Raw genomic sequence first — 24,783 nt, forward strand, 5'->3', positions numbered from 1 at the left:
AAAATCCTCTTTTCAGCTGGATAGATACAGGATGAAAATAGCTGAGTAGTGCTTGGCATCATAAGAACACAGGATGACACTGGCTCGTCCCTATCACTTGGGGTTATAATTCTTCTGTCATCTAAATTGGAAACATCATAGAAGAGGGAGGCATCCCTAATTTTGGCACACCCTAAGAAATCACTAGAAATAACTAAAGAGAAATATAGGCTTTCTATTTATTTTTTAAGAAAAGCTGTAGAAGGCCACCAAGAAGGAAAATCTTATGTTCTTTTTGTCCTAGGTGAGTTTTGCAGAGAGTCCTAAGAGTTGGATTCAGACGGCCTATGAGAAACCACAGGATGAATGGCCCTGTTTCTAATTTCACTTTTCTTAACAAAGGATTTACCAACATATGGCTGGATATTTTTAGGAATACATTCACGAAAACTTCTCAGGACCTCCCTGACATCATTCTAATATTGTCTTTGACCTGTACAATTGGCGGTAGGTGTAATTCTTTTTAAGTGTGTTTTGTGCTTGTATTTTGTAAATGTCACCATAGAGAATTAAGAAAAGTAGCAATAATAGGAAATTAGATTTTTTTTTCTAAATTCATACCTCTATACCAAGATTTTCAATCAAATGAATCCAACGATAATCTGCCCCTGAGGAGAGACCATGTAGATCTGATCCACAGTCTTCACCTCTATTGAGTTCAAAGTATTCATACCTTCTTACTTGCTAGGTCGTGGTTAGATTTAAGTGATGTGGAGAATTGAACCAGATAAGCAGAAAATCAAAGGTTAGGGATTTTATTGTTACCTGTGTCATCATAAACTAGAATTTCATTCATATTTTAAAATTAGGTGTCCCACAGATTTCTTCACTTGGAAAAAGAATTTTCAAAGTGATAGGTCTTCTGAATGATTCAGTTACTTTTTAACCCCTTGGTAGGTGTTCCCTTAGGTTTTGTCCAAATGGTAAATTATGCCCAGCTTTTATGAGAAGAAAAGAACACTGTAGAAATCAAAAGAAAGCACATTTTTTGCATGTGCTTTTGACCTGATTAGGAATTGTATTACAAAGAATTAGAAACATTAAACTGAAGGAAATGCTGTGATACTACTTACTGCACCTTGAAAAAAATTATAAACAAAGTTAAATATTCATTTTATAGGCTTTCTAATGGGTAGTAGGTAATTAGTAATAGGTAGCTAGTTTTTCTCATTATTAAATTATTATACTAATTCCTCATTGTTATCTTGGGAATCAGCCAGGATATTTCATTTAAGTTTAGTAATTTATTAATCCCTCATTGCAGGATTGCTAAAGAAATGAATATCTGATTTATAGCATGTACATAAACTGCTGTAAATATTTTAGTAGGAACACAAGAACGAACGATTACTAGCAATATTTAATAACGATTCTAAGAAAATGATAGACTTCGTAAAAGAAGTAAAGCATGAATTGGTCATGGATGACCAATTATACTGATTCTATATGCTTAAGTGTGAGGGAGGGTTTCAGTTACAGGAATATAGCAAGTGAGGGGTGGTGCAGTATTTCATTGTCCTCAGTATTAAGAAGTCATGTCCAATTAAAGTTCTATAAATGTGGTATTTCACTGCCTTTCAATAGACATATTTTTTTGCAGCATTTTTGAACCTACACTTGAAAGACTTTCCAATTCCTCTCCCTGTGATATTATTTTTATTTGGATGCAGTTTTGAAATGTTAAGTTTTACATCTGACCAGGTGTGTATAGTAAATATGAGTAAATATAGTAAATATTTTATATATCTGACTATATCTAAGATTCATATAAATACAAAGATGGCTTAAGAAAATTTGTAAACATATTTCTTCACTGCTCTGCCAGTTGATAGATGCTTATGATGTGGATAACATCATATCAGCTGTGTAGAAGAAGGAACCATGCATGAAAGAGCTGAAATCCAGGTAACATAGTCAAAACAGAGCCTAGGTCTGAAATTAGGTAGGCAATTCAGAATGAGTACACGTACAGCTGCTAAGAATGTGAGTAGCTGAGTATTTCATCATAATTCAAAACCTTAGACAAGAAATTGGTAAACAAGATAGAAGCCCAGAGAGACTTTGAGCTACTGATACAGGACTCTAGTGGCAAGAGAATTCTGACATTGAACAAATCTATTGCCTTGGGAATGTTTCATAGTGTTCCCATTAGAATAGAGGCTACTCTCTAAGTGCACCTGCCTTAGAATATTTCAAGAAACATACACTGAACCTCTTACATGGAGCTGGAAGTGAGGAACAAGACAAAGTATATAGTCAAGGCATATACAGTATTACTAAATAGTTGGGAGCAGCTGGAGTCAGGTAAAGGAGAGACAATATGCTTACTATAAGGAATATAGAATGCATTATTGACACATTAAATAGTCCTCTAGCCCAGGGGTTGGCGGCAAAGCGTTTTCTGTAAAAGGCCATATAGTGCATATTTTAGACTATGAAGGCCATATGCTCTCTGTCACAACTACTCAACTCTGCCATTGTAGTTTAAAAGCAGCCATAGACAATACATAAGTAAATTGGTATGGCTGTATTCCAATAATACTTTATTTACGAAAACGGGCATTGAGCCAGATTTGTTCCCAGGGCCCATAGTTTGCCAACACCTGCCATAGTTAATCAGTATATAAATACGAACGTGTGTGAAAATGATTGACTTTCCCAAACAAATTTAACCAGTGATGTTAAAAACCATAATGGAAACCATGTATCCATGCCAGAACCAGAAGCAGATTACTCCTTCATTTGTCATGAACAGGTTTTATAATCATCTGATTTTTGACATAAATGCAATTTTAAGTACTTCTATAAACTTCACTATTTGTCAACAACTCTTTAAAGGAAGAGACCATATGTTGAGAACTGTGAACGGTCTAAGATTTTACTCAACTTTCAATCTAATAATTTTGCTTGCCACAGTTTCATGGTCCTGGCAAAAGACACGAGACTCCTGGGCTAGAAACAAAGGACTTTATTACTCATAGCAATAACAGAAGCCAGAGTCTCAGCATTTTCTTGCCCCTGTTCCATGAGCCCCACAGGGAGAAGTAAAGAGGGCAAGGTGAAACCTGCATACACAATGGGTTGCATTATAGGAGAAGAAATCTGAGCTTAGAGAACTTGAATATTTTATGATGGGCAGTGAGCTCATCTGCCCTCTTGCTCCAGAGAGAGATAATATCTTTATAACACTGGACAGTATAGTAAACCTGCCTTTTTCTCTGGAGGGAGACACTTGCTTTATCTTCCAAAGCTGTTAGCCATACAGATATTCTTGAAAGAAAATATTCCTGGAAGAAAAGCAGTCAGTGCCTCCATCCATAGCATACAGAGAAACACAAGAGACCCATGAAGAATCATTTCCCAAATGCAAGGAGAGAGCCTAACACAGTAGGTACTCAGTGTTTCCTCAATGAGTGAATGTTGAATGGATGTGTTAACGAACCAAACTGGGTCTGCTTGCCCACGGGCAGTAAAGCCAATCTACTGACAGTGGGTTGTGGTGAAGGAAAGTGCAGCGTTTATTGTAAGGTGCCGTACAAGGAATATGGGACAGCTAGTGCTCAAAAAGCCTGAACTCCCCCATGGGTTTCAGCAAAGCATTTTTAAAAGCAAGGCAAAGGGAGGGAGTCCCAGGGTATGTGATGAGCTCATGCACAATTCTCTGATTGGTTGATGGTGAGGTAAAGTAAAAAGATCAAAAATTGTTGCAAATATTTCCTGGTTCCAGCCAGACTCCTGAAGGGATGTGTTAATTTCTTTCATTTGGTGCGGGGGGGGGGGGGGGGGTTGCATCTGTAAAACAACTCAGGAAATGCGCATGAGATACTATTATCTAGGTACTTCAGAGAGGACCTAAAGCAGAGGATATAAGGGAGACATCTCTCTGGGGAAGGCCCCATAGGGTCCTGCTTTGTTATAGATGCCCATATAGGATTTAAAACTATCAACTAAATATTTTATGATAAACACCATTAATTGGTTATTTCATAATCTGCATTACCTTCCCAGTCTCTATCCCTGCTATTCTTCCATACACATCTTCTGTATAATCCAGGGCTAATTATGTAGTTTCTGGAAATTGATACGATTGTTTACTCCTTTGTGGATTTTGTGCATGATAATCCATCTACCTGAAATCTCTTTCTTTCTCTTGTATGCCTGAAAATCTCCTACATACACTTTAGTACTTTTGTCAAACTGTTTCCTATATCTATTCTTAAAAAAAAGAAAAAGAAAAAGAAGCATAGAGATGTTCATTAACCTTTTGCTGTAGTTGGTAATGACCTGATGCAAAATTATGAAAATCCAAGAGTTAAGACTTTAGCACTTACTATGTTGTGATTTATCTTTCTTTCTTGTGCTAGGCATAGGAGTGCCTGGCATGTATTCCATGCTAATAGACCAACAGATAAATGAGAAAATAACATTTTTATATTATTAGGTCCAAAAATATGCAGATGCCATAGAGTGGATGGATCCACATTTATTTTTTGATATATTTACACCAATAATTCTCTTTAATGTTGCATTTGACATGGATGTTTACCTGCTCCACAAGTTATTTTGGCAGGTAAGAAGTGTTATTTTCAATAATATTATTCACTCATGAACTACTACATGTTATCTATGTTCAGATTTTTTTACATGTTTAAAAATCAACTATATTTAGGTATAATTTATATGCAGTAGTATGCATACATTTTGAGAGTACAGTTTGATGAGTTTTGACAAATATCAACCTATCAAGATATATAAATTTCCATTATCCTAGAAAATTCCCTCAGACTTCTTTGAAGTCAATCCCTCATCAATGCCTCAGAGAGGTAAGTACTGATCCAACTTTCTCTTCTTTAATGATTCAATTTCATTTGATTTACCTTAGAAATTCTGTCCAAATGTTATGCAATTTTTGGTACAGATAGTCATTTGCAAGGTCATGGGGTACAAGTGCAAAGACTAACTTTCTCATTACTTGTCATTTCTATATAGTATGTTTCTTTTGAATATTAATTCAAAGAGAAAAGTAGGAAATCATTTCTATAGCCTTATTATTAAAGTCTCAAATAGATGCCAGGTGAAAAAATTTGCATAGTGACTATTACAGGCATTACTTTCAAAAGTCATTCCTAAGCAAGATAAATTATATTCAATTAAATTGATTAAAAAATCCATTACATATTGTTTTTAGCAGGTTCCTCAAGATTTACATAACAGTTTCATTGTCTTCCATGTATGACTTAGATTCACAATCAAAAATAAGTCTCCACTTTGATACCACTGTAGTTTTCCTTTTTCCAAAAGTTTTTACTTTTGATCAAGTTCAATTCATCAATTTTTCTTTTAGAATTTGTGTTTTTATGTCCTATTAAAAATTATTTGCCTATTCTAAGGTCACTAAGATCTTTTGCTATGTTTTCTTCTAGAAGTTTAACAGTTTTAGATTTCACATTTAGGTCTAAGATCCAATTTGAGTTAATTTTTTTATATGATGTGAGTTGGGTGTTCTGTTTCATTTTTTTTTTCATATGGACATTCAATTTTTACAAAATCATTTTTCTTCTTCCAGTTTTATTGAGATATAATCAATATAGAGCACCATATAAGTTTAAGGGGTACATCATGATTTGACTTGTATACATCATGAAATGATTATCATAATAAATTTAGTGAACATCCATCATTTCATGCAGATACAAAATTAAAGAAATAGAAAAAAATATTTTTCTCTGTAATGAGAACCCTTAGGATTTACTCTCTTAACAACTTTTGTGTGTAACATACAGCAGTGTTCATTATATTCATCATATTGTTGTACATCACATCCCTACTACTTATTTATTTTATAATTGAAAGTTTTGTACCTCTGGACTGCCTTCATCCAATTCTCCCTCTCACACCCCCCCCACCCTGCCTCTGGTAACCACAAATCTGATCTCCTTTTCTATGAGTTTGGTTGCTTGTTTGTTTATTTTTGAAGTATAATTAACCTATACCACTGTGTTAGTTCCTGTTATACAACACAGTGATTTGATATTTATATACTTTTCAAAATGATCATCACGATGTCTAGTTACAATATGTCACCATACAAAGATATTAAATAGTTATTGCCTATATTACCCACACTGTACATTTCATACCTGTGAATCATTTATTTTGCAAATGGAAGTTTGTACGTCTTAATCTCCCTCACCTATTTCTTTCCTTCTCCCAACCCCTCTCCAGGTGGCTACCTGTTTGTTCTCTATATCTATATAAATCTGTTTCTGTTTTGTTACATTTGTTCAGTTAGCATAATACCTTCTAGGTCCATCTATGTTGCCACAGATGGCAAGATTTCATTCTTTTGTGGTTGAGTAATATTCCATTGTGTGTCTGTGTGTTGTTTGTGTATATATATATATATATATATATATATATACACACATATATAAACCGCATCTTCTTTATCCATCTATCGATGAACATTTAGGTTGCTTCCATACCTTGGCTATTGTAAATAATGCTGCAATGAACATAGAGTGCACATATCTTTTTGAATGAGCATTTTCATTTGCTTTGTATAAATACCCAAAAGTGGAATTGCCAGATGATATGGTAGTTCTATTTTTAATTTTTTGAGGAATCTCCATACCGTTTTCCATAGTGGCTGCACCAATTTACATTCCCATGAATGGTGTGTGAGGTTTCCCTTTTCTCTACATCCTCTCTAAAACTTATTTGTTGTCTTTTTGATAATTGCCATTCTGACAGACGTGAGGCGATATCTCATTGTCGAAATCAGGGGTTTGCATTTCCCTGATGATTAGTGATGTTGAGCACATTTTCATATGCCTATTGGCCATTTTTCTGTTTTCTTTGGAAAAATGTCTATTCAGATCCTCTGCCCATTACTTAATAGGTTTGTTTGTTTGTTTTTGATGTTAAGTATTATGAGCTCTTTGTACATTTTGGACCTTAACCCCTTATTCGATATATTGTTTGCAAATACCTTCTCCCATTCAGTAGGTGATCTTTTTGTTTTTTTGAGAGCTTCTTTCCTTCACTATGCAAAAGCTTTCTTGTTTCATGTAGTCCCGTTTATTTATTTTTGCTTTTGTTTCCCTTGCCTGAAGAGACACAGCTAAAAAAAAACGTTACTAAGACTGATAACAAAGATCTTACTACCTATGTTTTCTTCTAGAAGTTTTTCAGGTCTTACATTTAAGTCTTTAATCCATTTTGAATTTATTTTTGTGCAGGATGTGAGAGAGTAGTACAGTTTAATTATTTGGCATGTAGCTATTCAGTTTTCTCAACACCATTTTTTGAAGAGGCTGCCTTTCCCAAATCGTATATTTCTCCCTCCTTTGTCGTAGATTAATTGCCTATATAAGTGAGGGTTCATTTCTGGGCTTTCCATTCTGTTCCATTGATGCATGTTGCTGATCTCTTAAGCTCACATGCATTTCAACAGCCCTGCATTTTTATTCCTCCCCTCACATTTACTGTTTTTGACATCATATTTTACATATTTTTGCTTTATGTATCCCTTTACTACTTATTGTTGATATAGATGATTTTACTACTTTGGTCTTTTTATCTTCCTACTAGCTTTTACGTGGTTGATCTACTACCTTTACTGTATGTTTGCCTTTACCAATGAGATTTTTCCTTTCATAATTTTCATATTTCTAGTTGTAGCCTTTTCCTTTTCACTTAGAGAAGTACATTTAACATTTCTTGTAAAGCTGATTTGGTGGTGCTGGACTCTTTTAGCTTTTGCTTTTCTATAAAACTTTTCATCTCTCCATCAAACCTTAATTAAAGCCTTGCTGGGTAGAGTAGTCTTGTTTCTAGGTTTTTCCCTCTTATCACTTTAAATATATCATGCCACTCCTTTCTGGCCTGCAGAGTTTCTGCTGAAAAGTCTGCTGACCATCTTTTGGGAATTCCCTTGTACATAACTTGTTGCTTTCCCCTTGCTGCTTTTTTTTTTTTTTTTTTTGCGGTATGCGGGCCTCTCACTGCTGTGACCTCTCCCGTTGGGGAGCACAGGCTCTGGACGCGCAGGCTCAGTGGCCATGGCTCACGGACCCAGCCGCTCTGCATCATGTGGGATCTTCCCAGACCAGGGTGCGAACCCGTGTCTCCTGAATCGGCAGGCAGACTCTCAACCACTACGCCACAGGGAAGCCCCTCCCTTGCTGTTTTTAATATTCTTGCTTTAACTTTATGATCGTTACCTGGAACTCTTTATCAGGTAGGTTGCTTATCTCTACTTCACTTAGTTTTTCTGGGGTTTTATCTTCTTCCTTCATTTGGAACATATTCCTCTGCTGCTTCATTCTGCCTAATTTGCTGTTTTATTTATATGTATCTGGTAAGTTAGTTACATTTTCCAACCTTGGAGAAGTGGTCTTTTTTAGAAGTCCTCTGTGACTCAGCAACATACTCTCCTCTCATCACCAGAGCTGTATCCTCTAAGAACTCTTCCTATGTGGGATTTGTGGGTCCTTCTGTTGAAGGAGGATGACCACTGTGTGCATTCTGGTAGATGTGGCTGACCCCCAGTCCAGTTGGTTGCCAGGTTCTGCCTTGTGTGGATGCTGCCAGCTGCTGGTGGGCAGGGCCAGGCCACAAGGCAGCTGCCTGCAGAGCCCTGGGTAGTCCTGGGGCTAGGGTTGGCCCACTGGTGGGCAGAGCTGGGTTCTGGAGTGGGTGGTTGTGGGACCTGGTATCCTGGGTCTAGTGTCTGCTGCTGGTAGGTGGGCCCAGTTCCTGACACAGCTGATTACAGGGTCTGGAGTACCCCAAAGTTCATGTTGGCCTGTTGGTGAGTAGGGCTGAACCCGGGGGTGGGGAGCTGAGGGGTCAAAGATGTCTCAGAGCTGGTGTCAGCTTGCTGACGGGCTTGGTGGTTGGGTCCCAGAGCTGGTGTTGGGCTACTGATGGGCAGGGCCATGGTCTAGGGGGTCCTGGAGCAAGTGCTGTCCTGCTGATCTGGATGGCTTTGGTGCTCTGGTGGTACCTGGACTCATGTCCACCCACTGGTAGATGAGGAGGAGTCCTGGGGCTAGTGCCAGCCCACTGGTGAGTGGAGCTATGGCCTAGGTTCTCTGGCTGCAGGGCCCTGAGGGTCCTGGAATTGGTGTGTTGGCCTGCTGGTGGGCAGAGCTGGGGCCTGCATTGTCCTGGGGCTAGTGCCAGCCCGTCGGTGGGTGTGGCTTGTCCAGGGGCTAGTGCCAGCTTGATGGTGGGCAGAGCCAGGTCCCTACAGATGGCTGTGGATAGGCAGGCGATCCCAGGACTAGTGCCAGTGCATTGGTGTGTGGGGTTGGATCCTAGGCCTTCTGGTGGACAGGGCTGTGTCCCAGGATAGTTGTACACTCAGAGAATGTTAAGGAAATTGGCCTGCTGGTAGGTGGGGCTATATTCTCACCCAGGTAGCTGCTTGGCCTGAGGCGTGCCAGTACTTTTGCCAACGGGCTGGTGGGCAGGGCCGGGTCCTGGCACTAATAAGCTAGGGGGAGGATTCCAAAATGGCACTTGCTAGCACCAGTGCTCGTGTGGTAGAACAAGGTCCCGCAAATGGCTGCCACCAGTGTCTATGTCTCCAAGGTGAGCTCCAGTTGCATCCTTCCTCTCTGAGAGGCACTCCGAGATCAACAGGTGGGTCTGACCCAGACTCCTTTCAAATCACTGCTTCTTCCCTGGGTCCCAGAGCATCTGAGATTTTGTGTGTGCCCTGTGAGAGAGGAGTATCTATTTTCCACAGCCATCTGGCTCTCCCAAAAGCAAGCCCTGCTGGCCTTCAAAGCCAAATGTTCTAGAGGAATCATCTTCATGGTGCAGTACCCCCAGGCTGGGGAGGCTGATGCAGGGCCTGGTCCCCTTGCTCCTTAGGGAGAGCCTCTGCAATTGTAATTATCCTCCTAGTTGTGGCTCACTCACTGTGTGTATGGATCTTGACTATACTGTGTCTCTGGCCCTTCTACACATCTCATGGTTTGTTTTTTTGTTGAAGTATAGTTGATTTAAAATATTTAAAATATTATATTAGTTTCAGGTTTACAATGTAGTGTGATTCAGTATTTTTGGAGAACATACTCCATTATAAGTTACTATAAGATAATGACTATAATTCCCTGTACTATACTATTTTATACATGCTAGTTTGTGTCTGTTAATCCCATACACTTAATTTGTCCCTTCTCCCTTTGGTAACCACTACTTTGTTTTCTATGTCTATGAGTCTGTTCCTGTTTTGCATATACATTCATTTGTATTAATTTTTTTAGATTCCCCATATAAATGATATCATATAGTATTGGTCTTTGTCTGGCTTATTTCACTAAGCATAATATTTTCTAAGTCCGTCCACATTGCTGCAAATGGCAGAATTTCATTCTTTTTTGCATTGGTTGTATAGTGGTGAGCATAGGTGCCTTCCATTCTTTTTATGGCTGAGTAATAGTCTATGGAATACATATACCACATCTTCTTTATCCATTTATCTGTTGACGGGCACTTGGGTTGTCATGGTTTGTTCTTTATATAGTTAGTTGTAGAAGATCTTTTCTGCTAGTCTTCTGGTCTTTCTCAACAAAAGCTACTCTGTAAATAGTTGTAATTTTGATGTGCCAGTGGGAGGAGGTGAGCTCGAGGTCTTTCTACGCACCCCACCCCCTGTCTTTGCCACTGCCCTCCATATACAAACATTTTGAAACTTTGCTCCAAATTATAAAACAAAGAAAACAAGGAAAAAGTATAAAGTGTGGGAAAAGTAAATTCAGCTCTATATTTTAGTGAATAAACTATATCTTTTCAATTGTCTAGCATGTTGAAGATTCAAGAAAGAAATTATGGAGGAAAAGAGTAACTCAAAAAAATCTGACTGGCAGAACTTAATGCCACTTAATGCCACTCTGATACTATAAGAAAGCTATCATTAAATATATTAGGTTCAGTAAAAGGAAATTATTGATAAAAGTTGTGTTTCAAATACCCACCTTCTAAAATTTCCCACACCCACACGTAAAAGAACAGCACAGAGAAGACTACTCACAGAAACAGCAATAATCCTAATTCACAAACTATTATGATTATTTCCTAATCATGTGATATTTGAACCCCTCCAGGAAAGACCTTGAGAAAAAATACTCTGGATTATAAGCAGGATGTGCATTTCTTTCAAAGTAATCAATACAGTTTTGCAAGTATAAAGCTGTTACCTAAAATACATTAGAATCAAAACTATTAAAATAACTTACACTTGAAACAGAGTCCAGGCAAATGAAATTCAGACAAATTACAAAAAAATGAAATTGAAAAGAATAGAGATATAATAGTAGTTTGAGCTGGTTCTAGTGTTCCCTGTCAAGCCATCTCCTGAGTCTCTGTTCAGCTGGGGGGTCAGCTGAGGTAGGATGAGCTAGATGGCTCTGCTCATATGTCTTTTGGTTGGTACTGTTAATATTGGCTATAGGCAATGAGTGTCACTGTACATGTATCTCATTATCCAGGCAATTATTCCAGGCTTCTTCACATGGTGATTTCAGAGTCTCAAACATCAGTGGGAGAGGGCAAACTTGAATTTACTAGTGCTTTTTAAGCGAAAATTTTTATTGAAGTATAGTTGGTGTATAACATTTTCTAAGTTACTGGTGTACGATATAGTGATTCACAACTTTTTAAAGTTATACTCCATTTATAGTTATTATAAAATATTGGCTATATTCCCTGTGTTGTACGATATATCATTGTAGCTTATTTTATGCATAATAGTTTGTATCTTTTAATCTTCTACCCCTATATTGCCCCTCCACACTTCCCTCTCCCCACTTTTTAAGTCTCTAGTTACATCATGTTTGCTCTTGTTCAGTCAGTATGGAAGATAGCTACCCAATGGTGTGGATTCAGGGAGCAGAATTACTGCAGCCATTTTTGCAAACAATATACCATGTGATTTATTGAGGTATCAACAGCTATTTGGTGGAATAACAAAGATTTGGATATCCTGACCCTCAATCCTCTTGTCTCAAAGCCTCATTTTAATTTGTTCCTTTGAACAGGAGTTAGTAATACAACTCCCTTGACCACCATAACCTTAAATTGAGAATTCAGCCACCCTAGAGGTAAATTACCTAGGGGACTTTGATTTTCTTTCACCATTCTGATGCTGTTATCAAGCTTTATCTACCAAAGACTCCCTCTCAATAGTGTCAGGCCTCAGTAATGCCATATAAGCACTCTGTCATTGTTCTGTCAATTTTAAGATTGGGTTAGAAATGTCTGATTAAGTGACAACCAAAATCACTCAGGACTAGCACCCAGGCCTCCTGAGTCAGAGTCCAGTTATTTCCCAACTGGACCCTAACTCTCTGCAAGAATGTCCCTGTACAAACAAAAGACTAAAATAATCAGAAGGAAGATAGCTTCTAATATTTTAGCTCTTCTGAATTCTCTTTTTCATTAACTGCATTACGTATGTCTTTCTACAGTGCCTATTGCAATGCCTCATTGCATAGTAGGTAGTGAATAAATGTGTAATAAATAAGGAGGTAAGAACTTGTGCTTTTTCATTTTTCTTGATGTAGCAAAAGTTGAGACAGGAACCTGGGGATTTTATTTGATTTTACTTCTCCGGAGAATTGTTTTAAATGGGAATGATTAGTACACTGCTGGTGGCTGTGTTTGTTGGTAAAACTTTTTGGAAGATATATTAGTAATCTCTATGGAAAGTCCCAAAATGATACATGTCTTTAATTTTACTCATTGAAATTCTAAGGATATAATTAAGGATGTATGATATTGCTGTTTTTAATCTTATATTGGCAGTAAGAGCATTTTCAACATCATTATGAAATTCTTAGTTATCCATTTTTATTTTATTTTTAAATTGAAATATAATTGACATATAACATTATTTAGTTTCAGGTGTGCAACATAATGATTTGATATTTGTATATATTTCAGAATGCTCACCAAAATAAGTCTAGTTAACATCCATCACCACACATAGTTACAAATCATTTTTCTTGTGATAAGAACTTTTAAGACCTACCTTCTTAGCAAATTTCGAATATGAAATACACTATTGTTGTTAACTAGAGTCACCATACTGTATATTGCATCCCTATGCTTTATTTGTTTTATAACTGGAAATTGGTATCTTTTGACCCCTTTTACCCATTTCACACCTCCAACCCCCCACCCCACCCCACTGCCTGCCTCTGTTCTCCGTATCTATGAATTTAATTTTTTGTTTTTTTAGATTCCACATATAAGTAAGTGAGATCATACGTTATTTGTCTTTCTCTGTATGACTTATTTCACTTAGTATATGCCCTCAAGATCCACCCATATTGTGGCAAATGGCAAGGTTTCTTTCTTTTTCTTATGGCTGAATAATATTCTATATAGATACCACATTTTCCTTATCCATTCATCCATAGATGGACATTTAGCTTGCTTCCATGTTTTGGCTATTGTAAATAATGCTACAGTGAACATGAGGGTGTAGTTGTGAATTCTCATAGGTACTTTAAGGCACAATCACCACATTTTCCCAAGTGCATTTGGTAATAAAATCTTGCTAGATAACCACCACAGGTAGAATAGGAGAAAGTAGAAGACAATGGTGGGAAGGCAGAAGGCCAGGATCCAGTCCTAGAATAACAGAATGCCCCTTCCCATCTTTTTTTGCATCCTCTGCCCTTTCTATACATTCCTTCTATTATTTTGTTTTCTCTTTTTCCCCTCTTTTGTAACTTCTTTCTAAATTTGTGTTCTTTTTTCTATGTTAATAGACTATGTCTCAGTTTTTATGCATTGTTAAATGTGTATATATATATATATATATTATATATATATGGTATGTATGTATATACCTTCACACATATACATCTATATTCAGTGGCCTTATCAAGAAAATTAAAAGTTCATTTTTTTTTCCATTATGGTTTATTACAGGATATTGAATATAGTTCCCTGTGCTTTAGAGTAGGACCTTGTTGTTTATCTATTTTATATGTAGTAGATTGTATAAAAGTTCCTTTTTAACTATAATGTGGTATTTCCTGTAACTGGTATTTCTTAGGTCCTAAGAATCTCATTGCAATATTTGTTCCTTATTTCCAGAGTTGCAATCACATAGTTGTTAAATAAGATAATTTAAAATTTCCCTTTAATGGATTGAATGTGATTCTACATCTCCAGTATCCTGATTATCTGCATTTAAAAATGGAATACAAATGCCGTCTGATTTTTCTATCTGTAAAATTTCTTTGCAGATACTTTTAATTACAATTCCTGGCTTTTTGATTAATTATACATTAATTCTTTGGTATTTGGCATCTGTGAATAAATTACTTTTGAAAAACACCACATGGTTATTATTTTCAGCTATCCTTGTGAGTTCAGATCCTATGCTGACTTCATCTTCTATAAAAGACCTAGGTAAGTATATTTTTCTCTTTTCCTATATTTAAAATATATTCTATGCTTAACCTGTCTAGTTTTAAGATCTTTTGTTCACTATAGCTTTTCACTATGTGAAGTGAGGTGCTGGGACATTGGGGATTGAGCATAGAGATTCAGGTGGTGATGCTTAGAACAGAAGGAAATGCCAGTGATGGGCTTACTTAGTATTTTAAGTCTTACATTCAGTTGTGGAATTGGGCAGGGGATTATTTGTAATCCTTGACTTTATACATGCTTCTATCCTGAGCCAACAGAGTAGTTCTGGGGGAATCGCAATATTGCATGTACATTGCAGTGACATTTCTATTGCCCAAAACCCCTTTTCTGTTGAAAACACTGTCGTTAAGATAATGCTATTTGTAAAAGAAAAAAAAAAAAGAAACAAAGAAAAAGTCTTTGAAGTGTTTGTCACCATTAAGACCAAAAGCCTAAAAAGTCAAAAACAATAAAATCATTAATGATACAGTGTGTACTATTTTAGGAGAAAGAAATCTATATTTAGAAGTATAAAATATCAAGTCAATGTAACCCAGAATAAAATCCAAAAGCCTGATTCAAAAAAAAAAAAAAATTACCTAATTTGTATTCCCTCAGCTATTTTTTAGTAATGAGAACAAAAACATTTGCTTTAAAGTAGAATTAAAGTATAATTTTAATATGGCACATACATGCACATACACACACACATACTTTTTATGGCCACTTGAAAAGGAAAGAGCTCTCTGAGGCAAGTAGAAACAGAGTAGTGCAGAAACCTCAACTGTACCTATGTGAATAAAGAAAAGCCAGATCTTTAAGACAAGGAGATTTGTCTGTCCCGCAACCCTGCTTCTATGATACTGTCAATGTCAGGCCCTTTCCTACTCAAAAGATTTGGAAGAGTTCTATGCTACCTAAGAGAATTCCATACTCCTCTTAATTGGAATCTAGTTACTTATTCCACTGACTTCCTGGCTTACCATTGTTGAATTTAAATAATTTCTTTGGGTTGAGTTACAAGGTTGTTCTCATAAACTTTGGCCATCTTGTTGTTACTTTTGGAATTTTATTTTTCTCCTCAATTTGCATCTTAAAAAAATTTTTTTAAAATAAAGTATCTTTCTCTTGGCAACATTTTTTCTGAGTTTTCAAAGCAAGACTTTTATATATTTTTTACTTTATTCTCAAAAATAAAATCTGCCCAGGCCAATGTCTGGAGTACATGAATACATTCACATTGTCTTAAGCTTTTTAGGGTCCACTGACTTCTCTTATGTTCCTTGTCTGTTATTTATTTCCAAATACTCACATTTTGTTATAGCCCCATTTTCTAAAATGGAATAGTTATACAACAGTGTCAGTTAGGATTTGTCTTTGTCTTTGTTTTTGACTAAAAAGACACCACCAAAACATAGTGGCTTAAAACTACAATTATATATATATATATATATTTTTAAACATCTTTATTGGAGTATAATTGCTTTACAATGGTGTGTTAGTTTCTGCTTTATAACAAAGTGAATCAGTTATACATATACATATGTTCCCATATCTCTTCCCTCTTGCATCTCCCTCCCTCCCACTCTCCCTGATGGCATGGGCTGGGCTCCACTGATTGTGGCTAGGCTTACTAATGAATCTCCAGTCAGCTGGAGGGTCATCTGGGGACTAAGTGATCTAGGATGGCCTCAACTAGGAAGATCCACCTTTCTTCCATGTATTTCTCACATTCCTCCAGAAGGGTAGCCAGGGAATGCTGCCATGGTGGTGGCAGGGATCCAAGAGAGAGGAAGCAGAAATCTTCCTCAAGCCTCTGCTTTCATCAAGTCTCATTAAAAAATAATAATAATAATTTTTTAAAATTTAAAAAACAGAACTCTTTGGTGAGAGAAACTGCAACATCTTACACAGAGGGCCTGGATGAAGGGAGAGGTGAAGAATTGGACCATCAAGGCAATTGAACTTCCACAGGAACAGACTGCTTTGGCTTTTCTTCTCTTCCAACAGCATACTTACTGTATTAGATTGTGATCACAACTATAGAGTGGTTGGTTCACAGGGAGGGCTTTTACCATTTCCTTAATAATATTTCCTTTCTATGGACATTTTGAAAATCATTAAAGGTGCTCAAAGTTATAGTTTTGCCCCTACAGGCACATTGAATAGCAAAGAAAAAATGATAATTGATGGATATCTAAACTTAGAATATCATCATAAATAGAGGAGGATGAGGATGGAAGTAGATTATATCAGGGTGCTCTCCATTAATGGAGCTTGATTTCTAAAACCATTGAAAGTGATGTATGGGAAAGTCAGACAATGTCTAATTATAGTGTGATTATCAGGACAATTGCCTTAATACTTTGATTAGGTACTGTGGTATAAAGCCTTAGTTTATAAATATACTTTATTCCTCCACCATCATTTTTTTCTTGTCTTAAATGCATGATGTATGTATTTATATAAGCCAAGTCTCAGAATTAAAAGTAATAAATTTAATGTTTTCATCTGTGCTTTGAAACAAGGAATGAAAGCTCTAGTTGATTATCTTACTTACATAAACTATAATCAACCACAATTAATTTGGTAACTAATCACGGTGATCTAGACTTAACTTGTTGTTGATACATAATGAAATTTCCTTGAAGGGAGTTTACAAACATGACTAAAGTATACTTAAGTATGTAGGAAAAGTATGTGATATAAATACATAGCTGAATATCCTTCTAATTGCTGATAAAATTTTATTCTTCAACATTGATGAAGTTTTTCCCACCTTAAAAAAATATTTTTCCTTCTGCAGGTCTTTCTAGAGGCCTCATCAATTTAATTAATGGAGAAAGTCTGATGACCTCTATAGTGTCTTTAATAGTGTTTACTAGTATTATGGATATTAACTTAGGCTTGCAAAAAAAAGTAAACTATTCCTTAGGTAAGGACTTATTTTTTTCTTAATTTCTTAAAATTAGAATCCTGTATTTTCTGAAAGTTTACATGGATTTTGTAACATCTTACCATAAGTTATGCTTATACAAACATAGTCGTATTAGTATAATGATTTACTCTTTACAAAGCACTACCACACATCCCTTATTTAATATCTGTTGTAGTTTTGTTGTGAGGCTGAGTTGGGACTTTTCACGAGGATGCATATAGAAGCAACATTCCACAGGCCTAGGCTGAATCAGAATGCTTGATAACAAGAATGAGGGATGTTGTTTTTTATGCGTTGAAGATGAACTCAAAAGAAAAGCCAGGTAGTGCATCCACCAGTGGCAAGAGGAGGTGGCTTCCCTTCCCTTCACCCTGGGACTATCTCCCTGCAGGCAATACAGAAAGCTGTCAGCTCAGGGAGGAAATGTGAGTTATACAGCCATCTACAAGGCCTGAGCACAGTGCTTGTAAGCAAAGAGACTGTAATATGCCTTGAAGCTCATTTACCACATTCAGATAGCCCTGAACAATAAGTATTTTATTTCCTTTATCATATGTGTATGTGTGCATTTGTGTGTATGAAATAAATGATATATGCACACTATAATGAGTGATTATAAAGTATTTATAAGGTATACAGATGAGTAATTATCATTCAGGACCAGAAATACAGTTACCAGCACTCCCATGAGCATCTTATATGTCCCTTCCCCATGCTTTCAGTGGTGCTCAGAGTGTAGTCTCAATAAAATTAGAAATTAAAAAGGAGAAGTTACAACCAACACCACAGAAATACAAAGGACCATAGGAGACTACTATAGGCAACTATATGCCACTAAAATGGACACCCTAGAAGAAATGGACAATTTTTTAGAAAGGTACAATCTCCCAAGACCAAACCAGGAAGAAATAGAAAATATGAACAGACTAATTACAAGCACTGAAATTGAATCTGTGATTTCAAAAACTCCCAACAAACAAAGGACCAGGACCAGATGGCTTCACAGGTGAATTCTACCAAACATTTAGAGAAGAATTAATACCTATTCTTCTGAAACTATTCCAAAAACTTGCAGAAGAAAGAACACTTCCAAACTCATTCTATGAAGTCACCATCACTCTCATACCAAAACCAGACAAAGGTACCAAAAAAAAAAAGAAAGAAAGAAAATTACAGGCCAATATCACTCAATATCACTGATGAACGTAGATGCAAAAATCCTCCACAAAACACTAGCAATCCAAATCCAGCAATACATTAAAAGGATCATACACCATGATCAAGTGGGATTTATTCCAGGGATGCAAGGATTTTTCAGTATCTGCAAACCAATCTATGTGATACACCACATTAACAAATTGAAGAATAAAATCCATATGATCATCTCAATAGATGTAGAAAACGCTTTTGATAAAATTCAACATCCATTTATGATAAAATCTTTCCAGAAAGTGAGTGTAGAGGGAACCTACCTCAACATAATAAAGGCCATATATGACAAACACACAGCTAACATCACATTCAATAGTGAAAAACTGAAAGCATTTCCTCTGTGATCAGGAACAAGACAAGGATGTCTGCTCTCCCCACTTTTATTCATCGTGGTTTTGGAAGCCCTAGCCACAGAAATCAGAGGAAAAAAAAAAAAGAATTAAAAGGGATCCAAATTGGAAAAGAAGAAGTAAAACTGTCACTGTTCACAGATGACATGATACTATACACAGAAAATCCTAAAGACACTACCATAAAACTACTAGAGCTCATCAATGAATTTGGTAAAGTTGCAGGATACAAAGCTAATACACAGAAATCTGTTGAATTTCTATACACTAACAATGAAAGATCAAAAAGGGAAATTAAGGAAACAATCCCATTTACCACCACATCAAAAAAGATAAAATACCTAGGAATAAACCTACCTAAGGTGACAAAAGACCTGTGCTCTGAAAACTGTAAGATGCTGATGAAAGAAGTCAAAGATGACACAAACAGATGGAAAGATATACATGTTCTTGGATTGGAAGAATCAATATTGTCAAAATGACTATACTACCAAAGGCAATCTACAGAGTCAAGGCAATTCCTATCAAATTACCAATAGCATTTTTCACAGAACTAGAACAAAAAAATTTTTAATTTGTATGGAAACACAAAAGACCTCGAAAGCAAACTTGAGAAAGAAAAACAGAGCTGGAGGAATCAGGCTCCCTGGCCTCAGAGTATACTACAAAGCTACAGTAATCAAAATGGTACAGTACTGGTATACCATACTGTTTTGATTACTGACTATTCTTTTCCAAAAAGAATCACCCCTCTCATGTCTTCCTCTAGGGAGCTGGTTCAGGTGGTGGACAATTAATTACCCTACTTGTGCATAAGAAGCACTTGCTTTCAACATTGCTCTGTATCCAATTATTTTACCCAGGACATGGCAGCTTGGAACATCAACTGGAACCCCAGTTTAGCACAGGAAGGTACATCCTCTTTAAATGCTTCATATATGTCATCTGTGGTGTATAAGAAAACCAAACCAACTACCTACATACAACCTTTTCCAAAATCCAAAGTACAAAACGAGGTGACACCATACAGCACTTAGAGAGTTTTTACCATAAAACTTGCTGCAGATAAGGCCTTCCTGAAGATGAATAAGGTGAACAAAAAAGAAATGTTTATATTCAGAAGCATCTTAAAAACTCAAGAGCCACCCTTGGGGGAAACTGAAAAATGTAAAATGTAGTCATACATGCTGGTCAGAAGGATCCAAGCCCAGCCCCTATACCTGATCTAGTATTCTACCAGGTCCCATTTAAGATAGTAAATACTGATCACAGAATTTCAGGGAACTTTATCAGAGGCAACATCTACAATCTAATCAAAAGAACTTTCTTGATATCCACTGAGAAGCAAAAAAAAAAAAAAAAAGAAAAGAAAAGTACTGATTTAGAAGTTAATTCATTCATTAATCCAACAGTTACTTGTTGATATGTACTATGTGATAGCTCCTATCCTAGGCCCTGGTGATTCAGCCATGAACATAATAGTCCTTGCTTTTGTGGAGCTTGCCTCAAAAGTTTGACTATAATCAATGGAATAGAATTTTGTTTTTAATTAGATTTCAGAGGAGTAAAAACTTTTAAGTAATCACTGTTAAAATGATAATAGTAACAACATTTTATTACAACTGTCTGCTGTAGAAAGAAGAGAAAAGTGAACTTATTTTCTTTGACATCAGGACTTTCTCTGAATTTTTAATAGGAGAATTTTCCTTAAGAAAGGTTCTTGATAAGTTTTACTGGCATTTCATTTATATCAGTTAACACAACTGTGAAACAGTAATTTTCATAGTAATCATTATTTTATAACATGTAATTATTTAAACAGTATTGCTCTATCTTTGAAGTGAACACATATTTCATAATAGGGAAAACCAAGAAGTTACAACACTCAGAGGTTCTTACCTTTTCCTATTTGTATATTAGAAGTTTAAGAACATTGTAAGAAATAATGGATTTGCTTTGAGGCTTTTCCTGACCTAATAAATCCATTCAGCATATATTGTACTCATTAAGAGCTATATTTCTTTCTTAAAGGGGAAAGCAACTTTTAAACTGGGTCTTTTAACTCCAGTTCCCTGCATCCTTCTGAAACCAGAGTCGGCCTCCAGCCTATTTCATTTACAGGAGGTGCTGGATTCCCAAAATTATCATCATGGTCAACTCCATACCTAGAATGGATGTGACTTAGAGGGTCATTCATGAAATTCTCCCAAGTTCACACTATCCCTATGGATGTTAAATCTTTCTGCTTGGCATATCTAGAAACTGTGGCTCCCTTTCAGCCATAGGAATGAGACTAGGTAGAGAAAGAATCTAAATAGCCTCAGTACTCTTAACAGTGCCCTCTCCACCAGTGGACATGATTAAGGATTCATAAATGGATTCTTTCTTCTTCATTTTACTATCTAAGAGCATAGCTCTAGGATTTACTTCCCCAAATTTAGCCTTGTTTTTCGATGTGGTTGCTGTTGCTGTTTTCTGTTGGCCATTCTTTGTTTCGATTTTGTTCTTGCTCTTCACATATTCTGTTGAAGTTGACCCTTCAGGCTTTCCTGACCCCAAGACCCACTCTCATCTGTAATTCAAACTTTGCTCCTCTGTTCCTCACCCTGTAAAGGTGGGAAGGACTTCCTCACCCACTGAAAATGCCTGATTCCGGCAATCAAGGCTATCAAGGGCTTAGGTTTCCTGTTTTCCTGGGAAGGGCATCATAACGACTATAGAAAGCAATTTGGCAAGATATAATAATATCGATAAAGGATCAACTATCCTTTAGTGTAGTAATTCCACTTCTGGGGACTAAGGAAGTAATCAGAGAATTACAAAATAATTATGTACAGAAATACACACTGCAACATTGCTTATCAGGGAAAAAACTGGAAACAATGAAATGCCCAACAATAAGGAACCAATTGGATTGGTTTGGCAGGCCAAGATAATATAGGAAATTCACTCAGCTGGGACTCAGAGGCATTCCTTGTTTTGTATTTCTTTGTGTGTATTACGTTAGACCTGGAAAATAAGTTCCATGGGTTTAGAGACTTTCTACTTCTTCTTCGTCACTGTTTTTCCAAAATGTATTACAATTTTGGCACTGAATAAACATATATTCCCTAATGGGGACTGAAAAAAGCTCTTAAACTAAACTGATAAAATTTTACAAATTTGTGTCTGACTTTTAACATTTGAAAAGAAACTCTTTCAATTTAAGAATAAGAAAATACCCTACATCTACCCCAAAGACTATGAGCTATTTTTAAAGATAATGACAAAAAGGAAAGTTGACCCAGATTATCACTTAAAATTAAGAGCAAGTAAGTTCTATTAATTATTTCCTGTTTACTCCCCTTTCTTACAGCCTATAGTATCATGGATAAAATTTGGTCATATTGTATAGCAAGTCTCTTGTTTGGAATTCTAACTTCAAAACTGGTACAATTGTGGTTGTCTACTGTTTTTGGAGATGATGTGAATCATATAAGTCTCAGCATTTCAATTCTGTACCTCATCTTTTATATTTGTAAGTAAGAGGGCATTGCCTAAAATTAAATGATGTAGAAAAATTGAAAATAAAGATATGGGAAATATTTAGGCCAAAAAAGCAAAAAAACAAATTCAACTGATCTAGAAGGAATATTTTTGAAAATAATGTATCAAAGGAGATTAAAACTATTAATATGTATACAATGGGAAACAATGCACCAAGATATATAAAGACAATTATAAATGACAAGAGAAATTTGACAAAATCATAATTACAATGAGATACTTTAACATGCCTTTCCTAGATAATTTCATAACCAAGTGGACAAAAAAATGACTATGGCTATAAAAAGATTTAAATAAAACTCAAATGCTTGGCTCACAAGATATATAAAGATTTTTATCTTCCAGAACAGAATACTTATCCTTTACATATACATATAGACATTAACAGAAATAAACTAGACTAGAAGAACATTACAATAAAATTTCAAACATTGCTCAACCATAATGCAATTAAATGCTAACTACAAAAGGAGGGTCTTTAAAAATAAACATTCTAACTGCCTGAAATTTAAAAAAACTTTTCTTGGTAACTCTTCAGTCAAAAAGGAAATAAAAATAGAAGTTACAGATCAAGGAAGGCTAAACATTAGAAACTCTATCAACATTACTAATCCATTTACCACAACTCCCTTCTCACGGAAGTATGGCAGGCAATGATAGTTAGCCATATCACTGTTCCCTGACAGAGCCTCAGAATCACTTTCAACCCAGCCCTTTAGACAGCTCCACAAATGATTTGGAGTTGGCATGTGTGATAATACTTACTTCCCAAATTACACTATGACTTTCCATTACATTTAGGAATAAGAGTGTTTCCTAGCCTCATATCCGTGATTAAACACAGACGTAAAGAATGGACTTGAGGACACGGGGAAGGGGAAGGGGAAGCTGGGACGAAGTGAGAGAGTGCATGGACTTATATATACTACCAAATGTAAAATAGATAGCTAGTGGGAAGCAGCTGCATAGCACAGGGAGATAAGTTGGGTGCTTTGTGACCACCTAGAGGGGTGCGATAGGGAGAGTGGGAGGGGGAGACACAAGAGGGAGGAGATATGGGGATATAAGTATATGTGTAGCTGATTCACTTTGTTATAAAGCAGAAACTAACACAACATTGTAAAGCAATTATACTCCAATAAAGAGGTTAAAAAAAAAGTTCTGGAAGCTCTAGCTAATATAATAAGAAAAAAAGAAAGACATTTATACATATTTTAAAGGAGAAAATGGTTACATCAGTCACAACATTTTAGATTATATAGAAACACCCAAGAGAATTAATTAATAAACTAAGACAAAACATTTTAGATTATATAGAAACACCCAAGAGAATTAATTAATAAACTAAGATAACAAGGTTCTTTAATAGTTTGATATAAGGTAAATATATAAAAATTAATAAATCAAATAGCATTCTTATAAAGCAGCAGTAACTAGTTATAAAATATAATGAAAATTGATTCTCTTTACATTAGCAAAAAGTTATAAAATATCAAGGAATAAACTTAACAAGAAGTTTGGACTTAAACAGAAAGCTACACAAGTTTTCTGAGAAGTATAAAATTTAAATAGACACAAAGAAAAGCTTCTTTTTAGAAATGCTAGAGTAACAGGATTCATTACTTTCCTGTCTGAGGAAGGAAATGCAGAACATAGGGATGTGAGGTTTCTTAACTAATCTGGATTTAAACCAATTATAATCTAGTGAGGTTGCACAATCGTTAATGAATTAATAGACAGTGAGAGAATGATGAGTCAGTACAAGTACATTTGTTACATACTACTTTAATGGTGTATTCCTAACGCTACCAAATTTATATTCCAGCAAACATAATTTCCTCTAACATCATTAAGTAAGCATAGCCTCAAGATTAAGAGTTACGCTCAAGGAAATAATTTTATCTATTTATTTTAATTTTAAAAATTGAATTATCATTGATTTACAATATTATATTAGTTTCAGGTGTACAACATAGTGATTCAGTATTTTTATAGATTATACTCCATTCTAAGTTATTACAAAATAATGGCTATATTTCCTTGCACTGTACAGTAGATCCTTGTTGCGTATTTATTTTATACATGATAATTTGTATCTCATAATCCCCTACCCTATCTCCAAGAAAATTGTTTTAAATTTTTAGAGTCAAGATGTCTCAATAAACATTTTAGCAAAAAAAAAAAAAAATCCTAGGACAGAATTTCATGAAAACAGATAATGAGTAAATATAAATCTAATGTAAAAGAACTTTTACCCTG

General features: G+C 35.7%; 1 protein-coding gene across 1 annotated transcript in view; it reads left to right on the forward strand.

Annotated features, from left to right (window-relative positions):
- The first annotated feature begins 326 nt into the window (after positions 1 to 326).
- The window catches only part of SLC9C1 (solute carrier family 9 member C1), a 94,453-nt gene continuing 69,996 nt past the window's right edge, over positions 327 to 24,783 (forward strand). Inside the window, exons 1-6 of the mRNA XM_065875864.1 lie at positions 327 to 486; positions 1,640 to 1,740; positions 4,481 to 4,609; positions 14,313 to 14,478; positions 17,285 to 17,413; positions 22,334 to 22,495. Of these exons, the coding sequence (XP_065731936.1) occupies positions 327 to 486; positions 1,640 to 1,740; positions 4,481 to 4,609; positions 14,313 to 14,478; positions 17,285 to 17,413; positions 22,334 to 22,495 (847 nt within the window). The remainder of the gene's footprint in view (positions 487 to 1,639; positions 1,741 to 4,480; positions 4,610 to 14,312; positions 14,479 to 17,284; positions 17,414 to 22,333; positions 22,496 to 24,783) is intronic.

This window comes from Phocoena phocoena, chromosome 4 (assembly GCF_963924675.1).
Source record: "Phocoena phocoena chromosome 4, mPhoPho1.1, whole genome shotgun sequence".
Classification (NCBI taxonomy): domain Eukaryota; kingdom Metazoa; phylum Chordata; class Mammalia; order Artiodactyla; family Phocoenidae; genus Phocoena; species Phocoena phocoena.